Source organism: Schistocerca piceifrons, chromosome 1 (genome assembly GCF_021461385.2).
Source record: "Schistocerca piceifrons isolate TAMUIC-IGC-003096 chromosome 1, iqSchPice1.1, whole genome shotgun sequence".
Lineage (NCBI taxonomy): Eukaryota > Metazoa > Arthropoda > Insecta > Orthoptera > Acrididae > Schistocerca > Schistocerca piceifrons.
The window spans coordinates 401926367-401952546 of record NC_060138.1 but is presented as its reverse complement, the minus strand read 5'-3'; the positions used below and the strand labels follow the sequence as shown (position 1 = coordinate 401952546).

At 43.1% G+C, this 26180-nt stretch overlaps 1 protein-coding gene across 1 annotated transcript in view; it reads right to left on the bottom strand.

Moving 5' to 3' along the window:
* Nucleotides 1-26180, bottom strand: part of LOC124729502 (V-type proton ATPase subunit E 1-like) — an 89445-nt gene that overhangs the window by 28574 nt on the left and 34691 nt on the right. The window contains exons 3-4 of the mRNA XM_047248496.1: nt 11058-11226; nt 3151-3402 (exon numbers count right to left, since the gene is read on the bottom strand). Coding sequence (XP_047104452.1) covers nt 3151-3402; nt 11058-11226 — 421 coding nt within the window. The remainder of the gene's footprint in view (nt 1-3150; nt 3403-11057; nt 11227-26180) is intronic.

The window sequence follows — 26180 nt, the reverse complement described above, 5'->3', positions numbered from 1 at the left end:
GCGAGAAATGTCCGCACAAACTGTCACTTCCTGCTCCACAAACAAACAGAAAGGAAGGTTCATCTCTAGCAAGAAGCCATATACTTGAATATTTCTGGTATCTCAACTGCAGATTTTTCAGCGATCATTTAACTTTAGGACTCTGTATCTCAGAATGATCAAAAATTGACTTGTACCACTATTGAAATAAGCCCTTCAGTTATTGTTGTGAGCTCTTGGCTTGCTGCGATCGGGAAGCATGAGGGATGCTTACATTTGTGATATTATGTTGATGCGAGTTTAAATTTGATAGAGTGGTTATACGTCCACCACATTTGAGGCAAACTGAATACCTAATCGCCGTTTCATCTGTAGTCGACGGCATCGTGTGCTGTGTCACCCCCCTTTAAAATTCACCAACTTGAAATAGTTCATGCTAGCTTTATTTTTACTCAAAAAACAATACCAGCGGCGATTACTGTGTACACTGGCAGAAATAAGAAAGTTTTAGTCCAAATATGGATAAACATTTCGAAGTAGACAGAACTGCAAGACGGCTACCAACATTTTTGTCCTCCCATCGCCCCCCCCCCCCCTCCCCCCCTTAACTTCTTGCTAGCTCGCAAACTTTTGTCCTCCCATCGCCCCCCTCCCTCCCCCCCTTAACTTCTTGCTAGCTCGCAAACTGAACGTAAATCAATGCAGAATGAGCAGGCACCACCTGAAGATCATTGACTAAACTTCGAAATGCATTGTGGGTAGATAAGAGAAAGCGGTACTTTTGTTTGTTTGAAAATATGTAAAATGAGTATAATTATTAAACTACAGACTTACTATATGCTACTTGATTCGTTAAGACTATTATTGACAAAATTTTCGAAAGTTCGCTTTCCGGGCCATGGTTGTGGGTGTGAAAGACAGTTGGGATTGCCTTGGACAAAAGAGACCTCTGATCATTTGTGTCGTTTCTGTACTTCTCTTCCAATTAATTTCAGCAAACGTAGCTCGGTATAGTTCGAAACAATTTGTCCTGTTTCATATCTGCCGCCCTTCTCTTCGTTAGCTCCTGTCACTTCGATCCGAGTAACTGAACGCTAAATACACTTAGGCACATTTAATTTATATTTCGCTAAACAAATTGCCAAGAGAAATTAAATGATTCATCAGATAAAGCAGTTCGCCTTCCACGCAGACAGCCGCTGGACTGGCTCCTCTCAAGTATTCTGACCACCGTCAATATGGTGGCCGAGATAACGTCGATTGCCGCTAGGAGCGCTGTAATTCGTATCTCACAAGGGACCTCCCCATCGCACTCCCCCCTCAGATTTAGTTATAAGCTGGCACAGTGGATAGGCCTTGAAAAACTGAACACAGATCAATCGAGGAAACAGGAAGAAGTTGTGTGGAACTATGAAAAAAATAAGCAAAATATACAAACTGAATAGTCCATGCGCAAGATATGCAACATCTAGGATAGTGTGAGCTTAGGAGCGCCGTGGTTAGCGCGAGCAGAGTCTTCCTTCGAGTGAAAAGTTTAATTTTTTATTTCTAGACAATTATTATCTGTCCATCCGTCCGTCCGATGCGAGGTAATTGCGCCGTAGTATGGGGACGCTACACCTAAACAAACGTCGAGACACACGTCAGTCGACTACAGCGCACAGAAGAGAGAGTATTCCTGCTAACGAGGCTACCTGGCTAGCAGTTGACTGTTCGCTACTTTGGACGAAAAAAATGGCTCTGAGCACTATGGGACTTAACAACTATGGTCATCAGTCCCCTAGAACTTAGAACTAGTTAAACCTAACTAACCTAAGGACATCACACAACACCCAGTCATCACGAGGAAGAGAAAATCCCTGACCCCGCCGGGAATCGAACCCGGGAACCCGGGCGCGGGAAGCGAGAACGCTACAGCACGACCACGAGCTGCGGACTACTTTGGACGAGAGTGCATTAAATACGTGAGACGTATTCCGTGGGCGATATGAATTCGGCAAATATAGCTCGCGACTTCAATAACAATCGCACGGTTTTGCGGTGCGGTCGCAAAACACAGACACTAAACTTATTACACTGAACAGAGACGTCAGTGAATGAACGGATAGATCATAACTTTGCGGAAATAAATAAAATAAACTTTTCACTCGAGGGAAGATTTGCAAAGACCTCTCGTTTCGCAGCTGCTCACGCTAACCACTGGACCACGGCGCTCGTGAGCTCACATTATCCTTGATGTTGCCTATCTTGCGCATGGACTACTCAGTTTGTATATTTTGCTTATTTTTTTATAGTTCCACACAACTTCTTCCTGTTTTTTCGATTGATCCGTGTTCAGTTTTTCAAGGCCTATCCACTGTGCCAACTTGTAACTAAATCTGAGGGGGGTGCGATGGGGAGGTTCCCTTGTCAGCCACTCTATGAAATTTAAACTCGTTGGTGTAGACCAGGGGTCTCCAAAGTACTGCCCGAGGGCTGAAACCGGCCCACGAGGGCCGGCAAACCGGCCCGCGTTAGCTGGCCGGACATCCCCGGTATCCGGCCCGTCAAATATTTGAGGTGGTACCTATACTGCCAACAATTGAGTTTCGAGGCCTATCGCGACCAATACACCGCGACATTGGCTCTGCTACTCGCTACAAGACTACAAAACTAAACTTATTGTTGCGCCACTTTAAATAACAATGCGTTGACATACTCCACCTCAGTTACGTCTTGCAGTAATAGTGTTGCTAACAATGATTTTGAGATTCCGTTAACTTTGCAGGACGCTTTCGTGAAGAATGTGCAGTGACATACTTTTTTGTCGGTGAAATTCGCCAAATAAAATACGATAGAATTTCGGTCAGGTACGTCCACCAATCAAAATTATGTAATTAAATAAAAACTGTAGTTCGTTTCAGTGCTAGCTATTCCCATAACCTTAGATTTTTGCGATTTCGTCTTTCCTTCAGCCTTACATTACGATGATTATGGAGTGCTAGGGTGCTTTAATCTTGGCCCTTATGACTTCGTGGAGGAGTCAATGTGGCCCGCGGACTAAAAAGTTTGGAGACTCCTGGTGTAGACACATCTTTACTCGACGATGGCGGTGCCAGCCGTTACCTTGACGACCAGTGTGAATCAGCCTTTAATCGGAATGTACTGTACGGGAGAGAAGTGAAGGCGCACCTGTGGCAGCATGTAGTTGACGACGTTGGCGAGGCGCGACGATAGCGTGAGGTCCGTGTAGACGAGTCCGGAGCTGGCGAAGAGCACGGCACCGCCGATGGCGTCGTCGGGCAGATAGATGCCACGGCGGAGACTCAGCTGGACGTCGGCTCCCGTGGCGGCGCGGTACTGGCCGCGCACGCGGCCCAGCGCGCCCACCACCAGCTGCGTGTCGCGCCGGCGCGCCACCACCACCACGCTGGGCTCCAGCAGCTGCGCAATGCCTCCTTACTGCCGGCTCCCGTCTGCTTCCGCTGCTACAGGGTGAGTCTTATTCTTCGACCATAAATATAATACAGTAGAACCCCTCTAATCCGTCACCTTCGGGACCGGGACCATGGTCGGAACGAAAAAAAGGTCGGATTATCCGAAAAATCTACTATTTATTGCACAAAACATAAAAAGACATTTAGTACAAAAAATTAAACGATTTAAGAACTAAAAGACGTTCCTTTGCAATTTTCTGGATCGTTCTCCTTCGTCCAGCCTTTGTAGCACTGCTAATTTTTCGTTTAGTGAAAGAGCTGCGTGTTTTACGTTTGAATCCAGACATGTTGAAAAACAGGCAACTGTACACACAACGAATCTACAATAATAAGTATTGTAGAGAACAGGGAATAAAGCAAACAACGACGTTTTTTAATCCCAACAAAGGATAAAACTGCACAATAACGTACAGTATAACAATATGCACAGCGACAGACACCGCAACAATGGCCCGACAGGCGTCCAGTCAGTGACAAGTCGGCACAGGCTCGCGAGCCTGAGCATGGTCGGACTAACCGGAGTGACAGACCATCCAAGGTCGGATTAGAGGGGTTCTGCTATAGACTGGCCCTGACGTCATTTTCGTGGCTCCAACGTCTCTGGGCCGAAGCCACGTGAATGTTGGCAAATCATGATTGTTTCCTGTTGCGCTTATGGCTGTACCCAGCGTTTTGTCGGGGGAAATGGCATTACATTTCACATGTAAGTGTTTATATGATAGTGCAGATGCGTTTATTGAAATCTGCTGAAGTGACTTTTACATCCACATCTACATCCATACTCCTCAAGCCACCTGACGGTGTGTGGCGGAGGGTACCTTGAGTACCTCTGTCGGTTCTCCCTTCTATTCCAGTCTCGTATTGTTCGTGGAAAGAAGGATTGTCGGTATACTTCTGTGTGGACTCTAATCTCTCTGATTTTATCCTCATGGTCTCTTCGCGAGATATACGTAGGAGGGAGCAATATACTGCTTGACTCTTCGGTGAAGGTATGTTCTCGAAACTTTAACAAAAGCCCGAACCGAGCTACTGAGCGTCTCTCCTGCAGAGTCTTCCACTGGGTTTATCTACCATCTCCGTAACGCTTTCGCGATTACTGAATGATCCTGTAACGAAGCGCGCTGCTCTCCGTTGGATCTTCTCTATCTCTTCTATCAACCCTATCTGGTACGGATCCCACACTGCTGAGCAGTATTCAAGCAGTGGGCGAACAAGCGTACTGTAACCTACTTCCTTTGTTTTCGGATTGCATTTCCTTAGGATTCTTCCAATGAATCTCAGTCTGGCATCTGCTTTACCGACGATCAACTTTATATGATCATTCCATTTTACATCACTCCTAATGCGTACTCCCAGATAATTTATGAAATTAACTGCTTCCAGTTGCTGACCTGCTATTTTGTAGCTAAATGATAAGGGATCTATCTTTCTATGAATTCGCAGCACATTACACTTGTCTACATTGAGATTCAATTGCCATTCCCTGCACCATGCGTCAATTCGCTGCAGATCCTCCTGCGTTTCAGTACAATTTTCCATTATTACAACCTCTCGATATACCACAGCATCATCCGCAAAAATCCTCAGTGAACTTCCGATGTCATCCACAAAGTCATTTATGTATATCGTGAATAGCAACGGTCCTACGACACTCCCCTGCGGCACACCAGAAATCACTCTTACTTCGGAAGACTTCTCTCCATTGAGAATGACATGCTACGTTCTGTTATCTAGGAACTCTTCAATCTTATATGTTTTTTACACTTGAAATAGAGTATCACGTAAATTAAAGTTCTGAAAGTGATGCCTGTAAAATCAGACTCATATTACATTTTGAAAAATATCTGTGATAATTCGGTTACAGAAGTAAGTATAACTGTTTCTCGTTCCTACTCATAGATTCCCTAAGGATGAAAACCGGAGGCAGCTTTGGATACAAGCCCTGAAACGGAACAACTTTAAGCCATCTGCACATTAGCGCCTTTGCTCGAAGCACTTCGAGGAGAAGTGTTTTGATAGGTTAGTTATTACTTACAATGTATATTTATAATTTATATTTACAGTGCCTGTCAATTTTAATCCTGATGTTTTTATAGGGCTAAGACTGGAGGGAATTGGCTAAGTAGTGATGCTATCCCGACACTTTTTGATTTTCCGGGGCATATGAAATCGAAGAGGCCTAAGCTCCGTAAATCACACACTTGAAGGCGTTCGTTAGATGATGCCTCGTCTTCTGAAATCTGTGCTTCCAATGCCTGTAAGTCTGAATGTTGTTAAGAATGTGTGTGATAACTGCGAGTTAGTAAAATATTGTATTAGAATAGAACTGTAGCACGTTACGTTTTATTTTAAACTGATAGTTTAAACTTTTGTAAAAATTGTGGGAACTGAATCTTTGAAGTGCACCTAAAATTGATACTCTAAAATGGACATGCTCCTAAAGTCGACAATTTTGGCACCTATAATTCACATAATTCCCATATCCCATTTTCTTTTATAAGTTACTAGAGCTCAAAACGCGGCGAATCCAATGTTTAAAGTTTTGACACGAGCCCACTCTTACTGTTTAAAAGAATTTTGACGACATTTTACTTTAATTGATAGTTTATAATAATTTCGTCCCGCTGCCCACCAAAGTGGCGTTCGATGTATTTGTTATACAAATGGTACTGTGAACAAATCCAGGTCAAATGTAGTTCTGGTATAATTTTTCGCAAATAAAAAGGTAATTTTTTTTGGAAGCGTTTGGCAGTCAATTGAGAAATGTGGGGAAAAGACGATACAAACATAGGATGGCAGACTGCTGATTTGAAATCCCGCCACGTTTTGCCAACAGTCACGTGGTTTATGTTGGAGCCACACCAGCCATATAGCTTCTGCACAGCAAGGCCAGTCTACTAGATCTATGGTCGAAGGTCTTATTGCACGCCGGTACCGTCACGCGTGAAGTCATTATGACGTGAACACGCTGTATCGAAGACGACAAAGGGCGCTTATCGACTTTCGTGATCGTTTGAGAGGCTAACCTGCGGCAGCCTTTTTACAAACAAATTAAAGGAACAGTTTATATCTTCAGATGGTACACTCAATGCAATTTTGGAAGCTATTTATGATTTTATTTTATTTTTGGAAAAAACGAGTTCCCAATGTGCCTTTTAAATGATACATTTCAAAAGTAAGTGATCACGTCATAGTGGTTCAGTGATATAAAACTTTAATGTCATGTGACTAGGGCTTCCCGTCGCGTAGACCGTTCGCCGGGTGCAAGTGTTTCGATTTGACGCCACTTCAGAGTGACTTGCGCGTCGATGAGGATGAAATGATGATGATTAGGAAAACACAACACCCAGTCCCTGAGCGTAAAAAATCTCCGACCTAGCTGGGAACCGAACCCGGGCCCTTAGGACTGACATTCCATCGCACTGACCATCTTTTTTTAACCGTTTTGTTCGTTGTTGATCGTTGTGGTTGGTCGTTGCCGACGTCACATGACATCCGTTCAAGTTGGTTGTTGATCGTTTCACTCAGTTTTTTTTATTACAGAGGCCAACCAGCGCTCTGACCCAACACGCTTTTTTTTTCTTTTTTTCCGCTTTAGTTCGTTGCATCTGCTCGGGGCGGACGTCGTAAGACATCCATTTAAGTTCGTTGTTGATCTGTTAACTCAGTTTTTTTTTTATTACGGTGGGCACATTACCCTCTGACCGAACACGCTGAGCTACCGTGCCGGCTTACGCTCAGCTACCGTGCCGTCCCCACTCAGCTACCGGGGTGGGCAATACAGTAATATGATCTCAGGGATCCTGTTTTAGGAACTATTAAGACTCTACATACTTTTGTAATGCCAAAATTGTCACGAAGTAGCAGCGCGATGCGGAGTCCATGTTTAACTCGACGCAAGTAAGGAATTATCTTCAGAACTGATTCAGTTATTATAGTTAAAGACTGAAATGTCTAACGCCAAAGCGTACCTTCCCTATTGTCAGCCTATTACAAATATCATTGAAGAACTGCACCAGTGTGTCTGAACTTGTTCCAGAACCGTTAGTTTATTAATAAGGATTATTGAATCTGACCTCCAAAGACACATTCGAGTACTTTCAACACATTTTAAAATTTGCAGGAGTACTTTCACTGCAGCTTCCGAATGATAATGAATACTAAATTAAACTATTCTATTTTCGAGCAGAACGGGATGAAGATATTAAACTACCTGAAAAAATAATCCATGGGGTGCTAAGCCTCCTACATCTATGTTTCATGCGTTAGAGCAGATTACTTTTCTTACAGACATTGTCATTAGTCATGCCACAAGCTTTTAGGATTTTGATGAGTATTGTCAACAAAACTACACGTTTTACTGATATTAAATGTGTAACTGGTCGACAATTTGGAGGATGTGCTTTGACGTTAGATATTTCTGTCTTTAATTTTAACAACTGAATAATTTCTGGAGGTAATTCCCTACTTGCGTCGAATTTAACATGGACTCCGTAGCACACTGCTACTTGGTGGTAATTTTCGCATTTACCGAAAATCAGATTCTCAGTAGTTTCGAACACAAGGTGTCTGTCACCGTATAACTGCATTTAATTCCATTTCTCTCTCTCTCTCTCTCTCTCTCTCTCTCTCTCTCTCTCTGTCTCTTTCTTTCTTTCTTTCTCTTTTCTGTAGCAAAATGATAAAACAGAAAATTGCACTATTGCACAACAGAGTTTAACGATGTGACACAAAGTACCGTTATTGTTTTGATAGTGATCATGTTAATTTCTATAACAACAATACACTACATCTTACAACTGTGTTTAATAACATTTTTCTTCTTTCACCACTCACAACAAATACTTCACTGACATGGATCACTTGCACACATGCCAGCTTGAAGAATACACAGAGCTGCAGTTACAGTCCAAATGAATCTGCATAACTTCCTCAGATTTCCTCTGGTTTGTGTAGCAGCTCTGCATGCTTCTGCAAATGGCTGACAAGTGCTCTTTATGGTGTGTGACGTTACTCAAGACTTGGCTTGCAGTGGAATTCAGTGTCGTAACAAGGCCAGCTCAGAGCCGTTGTCAAATTTGGCAAGTTATTGTACACAAGAATTCCATTCCTACGGAGAAGGCTGTCTTCAGCAATGCAAATCGTAAGGATCAGCTGAGGGATACGTTTTGAAATTTTGAAAAGGTGTGCCAGCTGCTGCTCTGGTCTGAATACTACTGCTGTTGTTGACCCAAATAGGAGCAACACTGCAGTATATCCTACATTTCCAAAGCATACTTGATTACATTTAGTGCTTGCTGTTTTATAGCCACTTTGCGTTTATGGAACATGACTCTCGCCCTGAACTCGTCTTCACCATTTATTGGGTTGGCGTGAAAAAACGCAGCCATTTCTGTCTGGTCAAACCAACGCAAGCATTCTTTTGCCTTTATCAGCTCATATGGACTTTCTTCCTCGATTTTCTTCGATTTCAGTTCATTCAGTTTTCTGCAAGTTACCCGGGAGTAGACAACATCCCATTAGAACTACTGACAGCCTTGGGAGAACCAGTCCTGACAAAGCTCTACTATCTGGTGAGCAAGATGTATGAGACAGGTGAAATTCCCTCAGACTTCAAGAAGAATATAATAATTCAAATCCCAAAGAAAGCAGGTGTTGACAGAAACTATCAGTTTAATAAGTCACAGCTGCAAAATACTAACGCGAATTCTTTACAGACGAATGGAAAAACTGGTAGAAGCCGACCTCGGGGAAGATCAGTTTGGATTCCGTAGAAATGTTGGAACACGTGAGGCAATACTGACCCTACGACTTATCTTAGAAGAAAGATTAAGGAAAGGCAAACCTACTTTCCTAGCATTTGTAGACTTAGAGAAAGCTTTTGACAATGTTGACTGGAATACTCTCTTTCAAATTCTGAAGGTGGCAGGGGTAAAATACAGGGAGCGAAATCCTATTTACAATTTGTACAGAAACCAGATGGCAGTTATAAGAGTCGAGGGACATGAAAGGGAAGCAGTGGTTGGGAAGAGAGTAAGACAGGGTTGAAGCCTCTCCCCGATGCTATTCAATCTGTATATTGAGCAAGCAGTAAAGGAAACAAAAGAAAAGTTCGGAGTAGGCATTAAATTCCATAGAGACGAAATAAAAACTTTGAGGTTCGCCAGTGACATTGTAATTCTGTCAGAGACAGCAAAGGACTTGGAACAGCAGTTGAACGGAATGCACAGTGTCTTGAAAGGAGGATATAAGATGAACATCACTAAAAGCAAAACGAGGATAATGGAATGTAGTCGAATTAAATCAGGTAATGCTGAGGGAATCAGATTAGGAAATGAGACACTTAAAGTAGTAAAGGAGTTTTGCTATTTGGGGAGCAAAATAACTGATGGTGGTCGAAGTAGAGGATATAAAACGTAGACTGGCGATGGCAAGGAAAGCGTTTCTGAAGAAGAGAAATTTGCTAATATCGAGTATAGATTTAAATGTCAGGAAGTCGTTTCTGAAAGTATTTGTATGGAGTGTAGCTATGTATGGAAGTGAAATATGGACGATAAATAGTTTGGACAAGAAGAGAATAGAAGCTTTCGAAATGTGGTGCTACAGAAGAATGCTGAAGATTAGATGTGTAGATCACATAACTAATGAGGAGGTATTAAATAGAATTGGGGAGAAGAGGAGTTTGTGGCACAACTTGACTAGAAGAAAGGATCAGTTGGTAGGGCATAGTCCGAGGCATCAATGGATCACCAATTTAGTATTTGAGGGCAGCGTGGAGGGTAAAAATCGTAGAGGGAGTCCAAGAGATGAATACACTAAGCAGATTCAGAAGGATGTACGCTGCAGTAGGTACTGGGAGATGAAGAAGCTTGCACAGGATAGAGTAGCATGGAGAGTTGCATCAAACCAGTCTCAGGACTGAAGACCACAACAACAACAATAACTCCAGCGCTGAGTTCATAATTAAATTTTGGGTATCGCGGTTCACAACTGCTAAGACCTTTGCTTTCTGATAATGTGACTTAGCAGGCCTCTGGAAATTTCCTCTGTGATACCTCACAAATTCTAAGCGAAGGATATTCTTGATGTTTAGTAAGCCTTTGTGGCAGAAAGTTTCCATTATGGTCCACTGAATCACACAAAGAAATGACAGTACATGTTTCATGCGAGTAAATAGTAAACATTTCCACAGGTGGTGCTCCAGCAACTACATAAACAATAACAAAACTGCATCATTCGTTTCACGAACTTCGGTCTGACCAATTGACTGCAGCACTGTGAAATGGTGCTTCAATTTCTACATTTACAATTACAAAGCACATTGAGAGCTCACTATTTTTCCAAAAGCTGGCAAACAAAATAAAGATACCAACAGCTTCCAAAATTGCTGTGAATATGCCAATAGAAAATACAATGAACTGCTCTTTTAAATCGTCAGCAAAAATCGGTTCCGCAGCTTAGCCTCCCTAATGATCATAAAAGTCAATACGTGGCCCCTGTCGTCTGTGATACAGCGTGCACACGTCACAATGACTACACGCGTGCAGTAAGACTCAGCCCCACCCCCCGGTGCTACGCGCTGTCTCTCGGCAAGTGACGCACCCTCAACAGCCCCTGCAGCAGCAGGCGGCGCAGCAGGTCGCCGTACAGGTTCTCGCAGCGCACGGCGCGCCTCAGCAGCCGCTGGGGCTCCTTCAGCAGCTGCTGCACGATCTGGTGGCGCGCGCGCAGCAGCGACAGCCGGCCCTGGTTCAGCCACACCTGCTCGTCGCTGCAACACGCACATCCCTCACTCACTACTCCTGTTAGTAAAAATGGCGCGTGACGAGGCCCTCCCGTCGTGTAGACCGCTCGCCTGGTGCTAGTCTTTCGATTTGACGCCACTTCGGCGACTTGCGCGTCGATGGGGATAAAATGATGATGATTAGGACAACACAAGACCCAGCCCCTGAGAGGGGAAAATCTCCGACGCAGCCGGGAATCGAACCCGGGCCTTTAGGATTGAGAGTCTCTCGCGCTGACCACTCAGCTACCGCTAGTAAACGCTGCAGCGATCAACTTTTCACCGCAAATAACGCTTTGACACTAGAACGTCCAGCCGAGACCAACAATCGGTAGTAAAACCGGAACGCTTATAAGAACACTTTTTTTGTTCATCCATCTGTCTGTCTGACACATAAACCCCTTTTTCTCAGGAACGGGTAGAGGTATCAAGTTGAAATTTATGTCAGGTACTAAGTCCTATAATCTCTTGGCGGTGTAAAAATTTTAGGCTTTTAGGTCAATGGAAATTAACTCTCAAAAACTTCATGTTGGTCAAAAATTTCACATTGATCTAGAGTCGTGAAATTTGACAAGAAGCAAGCTTTCACAGTACAAATAAAACAAAAAGTCGGCACAGTCTTAATTTGTAATTTTTTACATGGTCTTCAGTCCAAAACTGGTCTGATGCAGCCCCAAATGCTACTCTATTCTGTGCAAGGTTCTTGACCTCCAGGCAACTACTGCAACCTACATCCTTCTGAAACTGCTTAATGTATTCATCTCTTGGTCTCCCTCTACGATTTTTACCCCACACACTTCCCCCCAATACTAAACTGGTGATCCCCTGATGCCTCGGAATGTGTCCTGCCAACCGATCCCTTCTTCTAGTCAGGCTGTGAAACAAATTTCTCTTCTCCCCAATTCTATTCAGTACCTACTCATTAGTTGCGTGGTCTACCAATCCAATCTTCAGCATTCTTCTGTGGCACCGCGTTTCAAAAGCTCATATTCTCCTCTCGTCTGGACTGTTTATCGCCTTTGTTTCACTTCCATACATTGCTAAGCTCCTGACAAATACTTTCAGAAAAGACTTCCTAGCACTTAAATCTAAGTATTGGGGCAAAGCTTTACCACCCCTCTCTCCATTGTTGCCAATGTATCCAAAATGGCAGTGATAACATCATCAGAGATGGCAGCGTGTGGACTTGGCAACAGCGCATGACATCATCCGAGATGGCGACCATGACGTCAGCTGATGACACTAGTACCATTATCCGAGATGGTGGCTATTGGTGGGAAATTGACACGTTCCCCCCTACCATGCCCCCTGGCAGGAAGTTCAAATTCCATCAGGATAATGCAGCCTCTGCTAAGCTAAGAAAGATGGTGGGAAGATAGGTCATTTGGGGTACATCCACTAACCTAAGTCACCTGATCGCCACCTCTTCCTAGGGATTGGTGGGAAATATGAATTTTGGTGGTAAAGAAAGGCCACTTGAGCTATCTCTACTAACCTAAGAAAATGGTGGGAAAGAAAGGGCAGTTGGGCTATCTCCACTAACCTAAGTCAACCGACAGCCACCCCTTCCTAGGAATTGGTGGGAAAATGGCAGGGTGCTGGAGAGACGAAGGAGTTTACTTTATTTATTTTGGAACAATTTCTTTAGGGATGGAGTATATTTATCACAGTGATACAGAACATAAGCTCTGACGTGCTTGGGGTCACCCCACACAGAATACAGACCTGCAAACTACTCCTAAATAACTCATCTATAATGCTATGGACTTGTGCTTGCTCATCGTAAACTGTCAAAATAATGCCTACAGACCTACAAACCACTCGTAAATAATGCAGTACATTAATGTCCAGAGAGCCAATCAACTGTCAAAATAACGCCTACAGACCTGCAAACCACTCGTAAATAGTGCAGTACATTAATGTCCAGAGAGCCAATCAACTCGTAAATTGTCAAAACCATAAACAATCTAAAAGACTCTGCAAGCATGCTTGCTAATCGTCACCTGTCGAAATTATGCACCAGTCTTTATTTCAACAATTTGAGGCACTACAGCCATCTGGTGTATTCGCCACGAGGTCCAGAGTCCAACTGACCTAGTACACAGTACCACCACCAGAGGGCACTATCGTCCATTCCATCACGTAATCCAAGATGACGGCCATGATGTCAGCTGATGACGCAACTACCGTTATACAGGATGGCGGATTTTGGCGGGAAACAGTGTGTTCACCACGAGGTCTGGACCTAGTACACAATACTGTCACCAGAGGGCACTGTCGTCCTTCTGTGACATAACAGAAGATGACTGTCTGGAGGAGAAAATGAATCAGCCTGTGCTGGGCTGCTGGAGAGAGGAAGGAGTGTACTTTATTTATTTTAGAACAATTTATCTAGGGAGGGATTTTGAAAGATCGTATATTTATCACACTGTACAAACCACATGGTCTGACAGACTTGGGGCCATACCACACACCACACAGACCTGTAAACTACTCCTAAATAATGCTCTGCAGACATTCAAACAACTCCTAAATTACCCAAATAATTTCAGTACAGACATGCAAACTCCTCCTAAGTAATGATGTACACTGATCTGCAGACACAAAATCAACTTGTTAACTGTCCAAATAAAGCATAGCACAGAGTGCAGACCAGCTCGCAAAATAATGCAATACCCACGCCGCCCCCCGTCCATTGGAACGCACAGCAGGTTACCACACATGTTCCCAGAAGTCGAGATGCACCGCCCCCCCCACCCCCACTAAGTGACACACAGGTATCTGTTCAGATAGGCGGCGACATCCCTTTCATACCGCGTACCTGAGAAATTCCTCTCGAAATATGTGTTCAACTAGGCACCGTTGCTGATGGGAGCGAAGACCTATTTGATAGCGCGCCGCCACCACTGCCACGGGCCACTGCCGGATGCAAGTCAGTGCGAGCCACCTTCACTCCACTGCTGACGGCATGTGAAAGTTGGGTCTATTTTCGGGTATTCAGTTAGAGTCCGGTCCCATACGTGAGACGCCTCTAGGCAGCATGTATGTTTACTATTGCTGACGCGATGACGCATAGCTACGGTATGGTCCAGTGCCGAGGGAGATGTTCCAATGCTTACCAGATAGCACAGGATGCATTGTTCCTAGCGATCCTTGCGCCATTGGTTTCTGCAGATGAGACTTTCAGCGGTAAAATTATTTTGCACAGATCGCTAAATTGCACTGACAGTTAAATCCCACAAAAGTTGTCTACAGATCATCAAATACACACAAGACTCACAAGAATATTGGAAGCCTGGAACATATTTACCAGTGTAACTACAATTAAATGTTATGATTGCTGCTACAGCCTGACACCAATCGATGTACAGGTAATGTCTCCTCTTGACGTCTGTGGTTCTGGGGCGTATCTCAGTATCTATAGAGAAGTCTCGGAAATTGCATAGTGTCCTGGAAATACTTAACATGTGCTTTTGTAGGAGTTTTCATGATGTCTCGGCTTGTATGCTCGGAAATTCATGTCCTAACAGAACCTGTTTACAAAAATAGCGCAGAATAACGTCGAATGCATTCTTCCTCCTGGTCCTAACATGACAGCCTGTCCATCGTGTGTTACCCTTCGTGCTTTCAACATATGCAAACGTTCTCACTGCTTTGTAGAGACTCCTATACCCAGCACAAAGGATGTCTTGTGAATTAATTGGGCATTATGATTGGCTCTTTTCGAATTTACCTGCCAGATTACTGATGTCGCTGGCGTGGAAGCACCATCCGATTTGTCTTTCTCTTTCTGCAGACGAGACTTTCAGTGGCAAAAAAAAAACTGTTTTACACAGATCGTCATATTGCACCGACAATTAAACCTTGCAAAGTGGCTTACAGATCATCAAATATGGAAAGACTCCTACTCAATTACACTGGTCTCCCATTGAGGACAGCATCTTGAATATTAGAGCATTAAACCGATCTCCAACCCAGCAATATATTACTGCCTACAGTGTCGATGTAGTAAACATACAATTCGTATCCTAAACCATACAAAAATCACCCCCTTTACATCATTCATACATATACTGTGAAGACAGATAGGACCACAGATATACTCACAGCACTAGATATTTCCCTACGAGGTAGGCAGTCATCCACCACTGATGGGTAACCAGAGTGAGGAAGAATGCATTCGACGTTATTCTGCGCTATTTTCGTAAACAGGTTCTGTTAGGGCATGAATTTCCGTGCATACAAGCCGAGAAATCACTAAAACTCCTACAAAAGCGCAGATTAAGTGTTTCTGGGACACTAGGCAATTTCTGAGACTTCGCTATAGATACAGAGATTCGTTCCAGAACCACAGCTGTCAAGAGGAGACATTACCTGTACATTGATTGGTGTCAGGCTGTAGCAGCAATCATAATAATTAATTATAGTTACACTGGTAAATATGTTCCAGGCTTCCAATATTCTTGTGAGTCTTGTATGTATTTGATGATCTGTAGACAACTTTTGCAGGGTTTAACTGTCGGTGCAATTTAGCGATCTGTGCAAAATAATTTTACCGCTGAAAGTCTCATCTGCAGAAACCAATGGCGCAAGGATCGCTAGGAACAATGCATCCTGTGCTATCTGGGAAGCATTGGAACATCTCCCTCGGCACTGGACCATACCATAGCTATGCGTCATCGCGTCAGCAATTGTAAACATACATGCTGCCTAGAGGCGTCTCACGTATGGGACCAGACTCTAACTGAATACCCGAAAATAGACCCAACTTTCACATGCCGTCAGCAGTGGAGTGAAGGTGGCTCGCACTGACTTGCATCCGGCAGTGGCCCGTGGCAGTGGTGGCGGCGCGCTGTCAAATAGGTCTTCACTCCCATCAGCAACAGTGCCTAGTTGAACACATATTTCGAGAGGAATTTCTCAGGTACGCGGTATGAAAGGGATGTCGCCGCCTCATGCTTGCAGGATCCAAACGGACTTCGTGGGGGGGGGGGGGGAGGGGGGGTTCCAGTGCACCCTGACTTCTGGGGGGCGTCTTCAGTAGCTTCGTGTGCGACCCAATGGACAGTAGTATGGTGAGCGGTGCTTGCACACATTGATTGCGTGTCTGTTGCATTCTTTTGTTAGCAGGTCTGTAGTCTGTGCTATGCTTTATTTGGACAGTTAACGAGCTGATTTTGTGTCTGCACATCAGTGTACTACATCATTTAGGAGGAGTTTGCATGTCTGTACTGAAATTATTTGGGTAATTTAGGAGTTGTTTGCGTGTCTGCAGAGCGTTATTTAGGAGTAGTTTACAGGTCTGTGGACTGTTTGGCGTGACCCCAAGTATGTCAGAGCGTGTCTTTTATATCAGTCTGACAAATATATTGTCTTTCAAAAACTCTCCCTAAATAAATTGTTCTAAAATAAATAAAGAACACTCCTTCCTCTCTCCAGCAGCCCAGCACAGGCTGAGTCATTTTCCCCTGCAGACAGCCATCCTGCATAACGGTAGTTTCATCATCAGCTGACGTCATAGCCGCCATCTTGGATGACGTCATGCGCCATTGCCAAGTCTACATGCCGCCATCTTGCATGACATAATCGCGACTAGCTTGGAAACATCTGGCAACACTGGATACTGGCGTGGTAACAGCTTTTCCCCAATACTCATCTATACTTGGTATAACAAATTTCTCTTCTTCACAAATCCTTTTCTTGTCACTGCCAGTGTACATTTTATTTACTCCCTGGCCCGACCATCATCAGTCATTTCGTTTCCCAAATAGCAAAGTGCATCTATTCCTTTAAGTGTCTCATTTCCTAATCTAATTCCCTCAGCATCACCTGATTTAATTCGACTACAATTCATTACCCTCGTTTGCTTTTGTTGATGTTCACTTTATATCCTCCTATCAAGACCCTGCCCATTCCATTTGACTGCTCTTCCTAGTCGATTTCTGTCTCCCACATAATTAAAATGTCATCTGCAAACTGAGTTTTATTTCTTCTCCCTGGACTTTAATTCGTATTCCAAATTTTTCCTTTTTTTTCCTTTACTGCTTGCTCAGTATACAGATTGAATAACATTTGGGATAGGCTACAACCCTGTCTCACTGTCTCCTCAAGCACTGTTTCCCTTTCTTGCCCTCAACTCTTATAACTCTCACCTGGTTTCTGTACAGACTGTAAAAAGCCTTTCACTCCCTCTATTTTACCCCTGCCACCTTTAGGATTCGAAAGAAAGTATTCCAGTCAACATTGTCAAAAGCTTTTTCTAAGTCTACTAATGCTATAAACGTAGGTTTGTCTTTCCTTAAATTAACTTAGTCATAGGGTCAGTATTACCTCACATGTTCCTACATTTCTTCAGAATCCAAAGTGATCTTCGCTGGGTTCTGCTTCTATCAGCTGTAACGGATTCATGTTAGTATTTTGCAACCATGACTTATCAAACTGATGATTTTCACACCTGTCAGCACCTTCTTTCGTTAGCATTGCTATTATTGTACTCTTCTTGAAGTCTGAAGATATTTCGCCTGTCACATACATCTTCCTTATGCGACAGAAGAGTTTTGTAATTGCAGGTTCTCCCAAGGTTATTAGTAGCTCTAACGGAAAGTTGTCTACACCCAGGACTTTGTTTCAACTTAAGTCTCTTAGTGCTTTATCAAATTCTTCACGCAGTATTATATCTCCCTTCTCATCTTCGCCTGCGTCCTCTTCCATTCCCATAATATTGTCCCAAGTATGTCTGCCTTGTATAGACCCTCCATATACTCTTTCCACGTTTCTGCTTTCCCTCCTTTGCTTAGGACTGGTTTTCCATCTCAGCTCTTGATATTTATACAGGTGGTTCGCTTCTTTTCTCCAAAGGTCTCTCTGATTTTCCTGTAGGCAGTATCTATGTTACCCCTAGTGACATATGCTTCTACATCTTTATATTTTTGTCCTGTAGCCATTCCTCCTTAACCATTTTGCACTTCCTGCCGATCTCATTTTTCGACGTTTGTATTCCCTTTCGCCTGCTTCATTTATTGCATTTTTATGTTTTCTGCATTCTTCCATTAAATTCAATATCTCTTGTGTTACCCAAAGACTTCTACTAGTCTCCATCTTTTTACCTATTTGATCCACTGCTACCTTCACTATCCCATCTCTAAAAGCTACCTACCCTTCTCCTGTGTATTCCTTTCCCCTGTTCTTGTCAATCGCTCCCTAATGCTCCCTCTGAAATTCTCTTCAACCTTTGGTTCTTTCAGTTTATTCAGGTCCCATCTCCTGAAATTCCTGCCTTTTTGCAGCTTCTTCAGTTTTAATCTGCAGTTCATAACCAATAAAATGAAATCAGAGACCACATCTGCCCCTCGAAATCTCTTACAATTTAAAACCTGGTTCCCAAATATCTGTATTAACATTGAATCTCCCGATGTCTGCAGTTCTCTTCCACGTGTACAACCTTCTTTCATTATTCTTAAACCAAGTGTTAACTATGGTTAGATAATGCTCTGTGAAAAATTCTACCAGGCAGCTTCCAGACAGCTTTCATTCCTTTCCACCATTCCAAATTCACCTAGTATATTTCCTTCTCTTCCTTTTCCAACTGTCAAATTCCAGTCCCACATGAGAATTAAATTTTCGTCTCCGTTAACTATCTGAATAATTTTATCTCATCATACATTTCCTCAATTTCTTCCTCATTTGCGGAGCTAGATGACGTATAAACTCGTATTACTCTGGTGGGTGTGAGCTACGTGTCTACCTTGCCTACACCAATGCGTTCACTTTGCTGTTCATAGTAGCTTATCCGCTTTCCTATTTCTTTATTCATTATTAGACCTACTCCTGGATTACCCCTATTTGATTCTGTATTTGTAAGCCTGTATTCATGTGACCAGAAGTCCTGTTCCTCCTGCCACCGAACTTCACTAAATCCCACTATATCTAACTTTCACATACTCATTTCCCTTTTTAAATTTTCTAACTATCTTGATCGATTAAGGCTCTGACGTTCCACACTCCGAACTGTAGAATGCCAGTTTTGTTTCTACTGATAACGACGTCCTCCTGAATAGTCCCCGCCCCGTGATCTGAATGGGGGACTATTTTACGCACGCAATATTTTACCCAAGAGGATGTCATTATCATTGAATCATACAGTAGAGCCTCAGGAAAAATTACGACTGCAGCTTCCCCTTGCTTTCAGCCGTTCACAGTACCAGCAGAGCAAGGCCATTTTGGTTGATGTTACAAGGCCAGATCGGTCAATCATCCAGACTGTTGCCCCTGCAACTACTGAAAAGGCTGCTGCTCCTCTTCAGGAACATCATGTGTGTCTGACCTTTCAACAGATACCCCTCCGTTGTGGTTGCACCTACGATACTGCTATCTGTATCGCTGAGGCGCGCAAGCATCCCCACCAATGGCAAGGTCTATGGTTCACGGGTGATGAATTTATAATTATGTCACATAAAAAATACTTTTTGCTATTACAAACTTAAATTGCATTCTCAGTCCATATAGGTAGAGTTGACGCAGGAGGAATGTTTGTGTATACAATTCATAAATATTTCTTGCTTACTGACTGAGCTACAATGAAGTGAAGTAGCCAGCTGGTGTAAAAACGACGCCTTTGCCATCTAGCGGTCCTAGGTAGAAGGCCACATGTCTATCTCACCACACCAGTCCTAGCATCGCACGTCCTTTACAAACTGCTCATTTATTCTACATACAAACATTCCCTGGCAGTCTATCCCTATGACATCTCCAGCAGCTGTAATGTTTTAGTACAAAGTGATACTTGTAATTCACACATTGTATGGGATGAGGTGCCGATATCCCATAAAATAATCATTGAAGTATTCCATAGAACAGTTCTACATTTCTATAACATCACAAGCCATATGGCCAAATGTAACATCTGGTTCTCTGCAGATTTCCATCAGCAATTACAACAGGGATGACAACAGAAGCCAGTTTCAATATCCATAACAGACAAAAATTGTAGAGATTCTCGATTCCTGGGATAGATGAAGTATCATTGTAATAGTCCATACCTCCAATTAAATGATTTTTAATGTACACTCCCTTAGCTGAGCGGTCAGGACATGTGACAGCCATGGAGCAGCCCTGGGCTTGATTCCCGGCTGTGTGGGAGATTTTCCCCACTCGAGAACTGGGTTTGTGCTTCCACATCATCATCATGAAAATCGCCCAGTGCGGCGTCGACTGGAAAGACTTGTAACTCGGCGGCCGAACTTCCTCCGGATGGGGATTACTGCCCATCGATACCATTGATCATTTCATATGACTTTTATTTGTTTCAGAGGAGATTTTGTGTGTGTTTCTTATTTTGTTCCTTAACTACAGATTATTAAGGCAATTATGCATTTAGCACATGTTCCCAATGGTAAATAACTCCGTCTTAAGGCCACAAGTGGCCCATCGGGACCATCCGACCGCCGTGTCATCCTCAGGTGAGGATGCGGATAGGAGGGGCGTGTAGTCAGCACACCGCTCTCCCGGTCGTTATGATGGTTTCTTTGACTGGAGCCACTACTATTCGGTCGAGTTGCTCCTCAGTTGGCATCACAAGGCTGAGTGCACCCCGAAAATGGCAACAGCGCATGGCAGCCTGGATGGTCACCCATCCAAGTGCCGGCCACGCCCGCCAGCGCTTAACTTCCGTGATCTGACGGGAACCGGTGTATCCACTGCGGCAGGGCCATGCTTCCCAATGGTAGTCAATTGACTATTTCTCACAAATAATCTTTTTACCTGATTTATTTTGTACCCTTGTTAGCCAACAATGATTAAACTCAAACAATGTTATACACATTTTGCACGTCTCTTCTTTCTCACTAACAGTTCGACTGGTAATTATAATGGATCATAATCGCAGTTGTGCCCTTTCTCAAACTAAGATATAGAACTTCTTCACGTACTTCCAATGGAGGTAGAAGAGTTTCAGAGAGAGCACATGAGGCAACAAACACAAAGCTCTTGCGAATTCAAGCAGTGATTCATCAAAAAGCAGTAATGGTGATGACTACCCAAGGCTTTCTTCCAGCCACAATAATGCTGTAACTTGCGGCCTGCAAGTATTCCTTCTAATCGTAAACGGAGAGAAAGAAGTGACTAAAATGCTACAATTAGTGTAATTGAAAATATAAAATTTATTTTTATATTGTGCTACTGTATAAAAAGTTGTAAGGAGAGCTGATCATGGGCACCAAGAGTTTAGCAATGGAGAAACAGCGTTGACACATATCGCACCTACAAACTTTGCAGGAAAGAAGAGTCAGAAAAATGCTATTCGAGACACCTCGGAACCTACTGGTCACGCACAATGTATCGCTAGGTAGGCAACTCTAATGGTGCACTCCAGCTACTCGGTAGTAGAAATATGTCGTGCTGGGTGAGAAAATGAACTGAAACAGAAGCCGTATTCTATTCGATGATAATTGTAGAACTTGAGTCTTGAATTCGGACGAGCTGGAAGCGTTATTACACTTGAAAAAAGTAATAAAAGTAATATTAAAGATAGCAAATACGAAATATCTTTACGTTTTGTTGAAAAAGGCATAAAATTCAATAAAACCTTCGGCAATTGACCTCCATTGGGTGTTATGGGGGATAGTGAAAGCTGGGCGTTCAAGTGTTAAAGGTTCTTGGGTGTTGCGTCAGACGTTGTCGTTCCTACAATACCATTCCACGCTACTCCTGAGAAAGTTTCAAGCATTCCGCAAAGTCTCGAACAACACAAGGTTAAGCAGTCGACTCCCGATGACTCGAATAATTAAGTGTCTGGTTTAAAAAAAATTCGTATATTCGAGGCAGACTCAGAAAAAAGTCGAAGTAAGAGTATTCCCTACAAAAATAAATGTGATATATAGTACTGCAGTTTAAACAACACTCGTTTCTATTTCCTTAGGGAAGTGGGAAAAAACAACTAGAACTTCAGTTATAAAATAGTTCATTTTGCACTTTGTTTCAATTTTTATTTGTTTTAACATTTTGCACTCATATTTTTTTGTTGAAGTGATAGGACAATGAAAATTATACAATACTACTCAAACATCCATGGTTTGCATCTTTCGATATCAAAAGAGGTTTTTATTTCTGAGACCCATCCAGGTTCTCTGGAACCGCGCGACTGCTACGGTCGCAGGTTCGAATCCTGCTTTGGGCATGGATGTGTGTGATGTCCTTAGGTTAGTTAGGTTTAAGTAGTTCTAAGTTCTAGGAGACTGATGACCTCAGATGTAAAGTCCCGTAGTGCTCAGATCCATTTTGAACCATCCAGGTTCACTGCAAGCAACCGCGTTACTCTTTTTCATTATGACTTTTTTCGACTTCAAAAGTTAATGTTCCGTCAGCAACACATTTTGAAAAACGGTCCCATTTCGTCAGTATTGAACAGGTCACGTGTACCATCATTTTTCAACAATCTTCTTAGTTCATTTTCCCATGCCGATCGAAATGTGCCATCATTGTTTGGACTCTCTCCAAAGATTTTCTAAATTTTCTAAATCTTTGCGGTCCCCAGAAGGGCCATAAATCCGTCCCATCACATCAGGGGTAACGGCTCCGTAGGCTTTTCCTAGGCGCGAATCATCTCGCAGTGATGTGTATCCTTCCTAGAATCTTCTTCCCCACTCGTGCAAACGCGTCAAACCTACAATGTTCATCATACATAGCGGACATTTGGCGCATTTCCTGTATTCTAGCACCCTTAGCCACAAGAAAACAAACCACACCTCTCTGCTCGTCTTTATTTGCTTCCTTGCCCAACAACTGCGCCCACCTGTGCTGTGGTACTGCTCCATTCCCCCTCTACAGCGGTAACAGTATCGAAATGTAACAACACTGAGGTCACCTGTCTCTCGGGCTGTGTGTTACTGCGGGTGTCCAGTTTTCATTTGACTGCCCCTCCTACATGTTTCCAGTGACATACCATGCCATATGGTATGTGATCGTTTTTGTTTTTTTTTTTTTTTTTTTTTTTTTTCAAATTGTCCTGTAGCTAACTAGAAAGAAGAACTCAAATGAAGTAGGAATAAATTAGTCTCCATAAACTAGTATCCATCAAAAAATGAAACATGAATCAGTACCAGTTTCACCCAACCAATACTTAATTATATAGATTACTTTTTTCTGTGTTGACTAGCATGTTCATCTCAATAACAAACCACTGGGAAAGCAGGTTGCACATGGCTGTGGACAAGGTGACGCGTTGTAGGGCAATAAAACGAACAGGAAATCAGCTCCCTGTGGCATTCATGGAATTGTCGCCTACACACGTGTGAAGGCCCACATTAGAGTCAGTCTAGTCACTGCTTTGGAAAAGACCCGCATGGGCTCCCGTCAGCCAATGTCACACAACACAGACTACATCATCACCAGGATGTGTGGGGACAACACAGGCTGTTTTTAACTAGCTGTGTGTGATCTGGGGATGTGTGCTGTTTTTGGCAGAGAGAGGATGCATAGAACACATTTCGATACTGTTACCGCTGCGTAAGGGGAACGGAGCAGTGCCACAGCACAGGTGGACGCAGTTGTTGGGCAAGGAAGCAAATAAAGACGAGCAGAGAAGTGTGGTTTGTTTTCTTGTGGCTAAGGGTGCTAGAATACACGAAATGCGCCAAATGTCCGCTATGTATGATGAACATTGTAGGTTTGACGCGTTTGCACGAGTGGGGAAGGAGATTCCAGGAAGGGTACACATCACTGCGAGATGATTCGCGCCTAGGAAAAGCCTACGGAACCGTTACCCCTGATGTGATGAGACGGATTTATGGCCCTTCTGGGAAGCGCAAAGAATCACAAAAATTAGTGTTCAGCTTATTAGCCATAGCTTTGTGCATGCCATCATCAAGGACCACTTGCATTACCGCGAAATTTGCGACCCGCGGGTGCCCATTACCTGATGGAGGGATACAAATGGACAGAATGGCATCAAGTCTGAGTCATCTGCTGCAGTAGCACGAGGAAGGGCATGCATTACTGGCCTGTATCATCACAGGGGACGGAAATTGATTCCACCATTTCGTGCCTGATGGCAAACCGCGAAGTCAACAGTGCATACGTGCCACATCTCCCCAGAGCTGTTCATACAAGTTCCAGTAAGATAATGGTGACCTTGTTCGACTGCAGAGGTCTTCTGCTCGTCGAGTTAGTCGTGTGTGGAACCACAATCAGTGCACTGTGCTACGAAGAAACTTTGCAGAAGACGCAATGCACCATAAAGTCAAAACTCCCAGGAATGGTGACGGTCGAATCATCCTTTTGCACAATAACGAACACCCGCACAATGCCAAGCAGACTAAGGCGATCTGGTTGGGAAACTCTCCAAATCCTCCATACACTCCACATCTTGCACAATGTGATTTTCACGTCTTTGGCGACCTGAAGAAAGACATGGGTGGACGTCGGTTTCAGATGGATGAGGAAGTACAAGAGTGGATGTAGTGGTGGATTCGTTAGGAGCCGACCGTGTTCTGCGAAACAGAAATTGATCGTCTCGTCTCCCAGTGCATAAATCTCTTAATGCAAGTGGTGATTACTTTTGAATGGAACCATTCCATGCTCCCGTTGTGACGAGTGAATGGTTTTCATTTGACTGTCCCTCATACTTTGGAAAAAAAGCTAATATCGGAGCGTAATTTTCTTTGAAGCAGGAATTAAAACATTACGGCTAACCCCTTTTGTTTTTCCTTAAGAGCTCATCTTTATGAAGTATAGTAATTCTTCCAAATTCGAAACTCGATAAATCGAATTTCTCGATAATTTGAAGTAGTAGTCTATTCCCTAGGAAAAACTCCGATAAATAGAAGGAATCCTATGTGCTTTGGTACTGTCGATAAATGAAAGCGATTTCATGTCACATGATTCAAAGCTTATGGCCAACACTCGATGTTTCGCCATTTAAATCGTCGCGTCACCTTTTATCCTCTCAACAATGCGTATACATCAACTGTAAAAATTACTCCAAAGAAGTGCAAGTATCTCACTGTCGGAGAAAATAAACAGGTTATTGCATTGAATTGTATTGGACTGTGGAATGAAGAAATAAATGAAAATAATGCAGTGAAAAAATTTGGGATTTTGTCGTCCACATTATCAACAATCGTGAAGCAGACTAATCAGTCTGCTGAAAATCCGGCAAGGTCAGCTCCCAGGTCTTGAGAATTGATTACAGAAATGGTTTATTCAGTGCAGAGGACGAAACTTAATGTCAGATGTAATATGCTTAACGAAGTGGCCAAGTCATTCGCCGTTAGTCTGGGCACCGAAACGTTTGACGTTAGTGAGGTGGGCTTTAGCACCTTGTGGCCGAGCGGTTCTAGGCGCTTCAGTCCGGAACCGTGATGCTGCTAGGGTCACAGGTTCGAAACCTACCTCGGGCAGGGTTGTGTGTGATGTCCTTACGTTAATTAGGTTTAAGTAGTTCCAAGTCTAGGGGACTGATGACCTCAGATGTTAAGTCCGATAGTGCTTAAAGCCATTTGAACCATTTTTGAGCACCTTGAAAATGAAATGAAATCGTTTTCTAGAAAATCTTTTGAGAGAGTCCAAACATTGATGACCCATTTCTATCGGCATGGGAAAATTAACTAAGAAGATTGTTGAAAAATGATGATACACATTACCTGTTCAAAAATGACGAAATGAGACCGTTTTTCCAAATGTGTTGCTGACGGACATTAACTTTTGAAAACGAAAAAAGTCGTCATTAAAAAGAGTAATGCCGTTGCTTGCAGCGAACGTGGATGGGTCTCAGAAATAAAAACCTCTTCTGATACCGCAAGATGCTAATCATGGATGTTTGAGTACTATTATATAATTTCCATTGTCCTATCACTTCAACAAAAAAGTGTGAGTGACAAAATGTTAAAAGAAATAAAAATTGAAACAAAGTACAAAATGAACTATTTTATAACTTAAGTTCTAGTTGT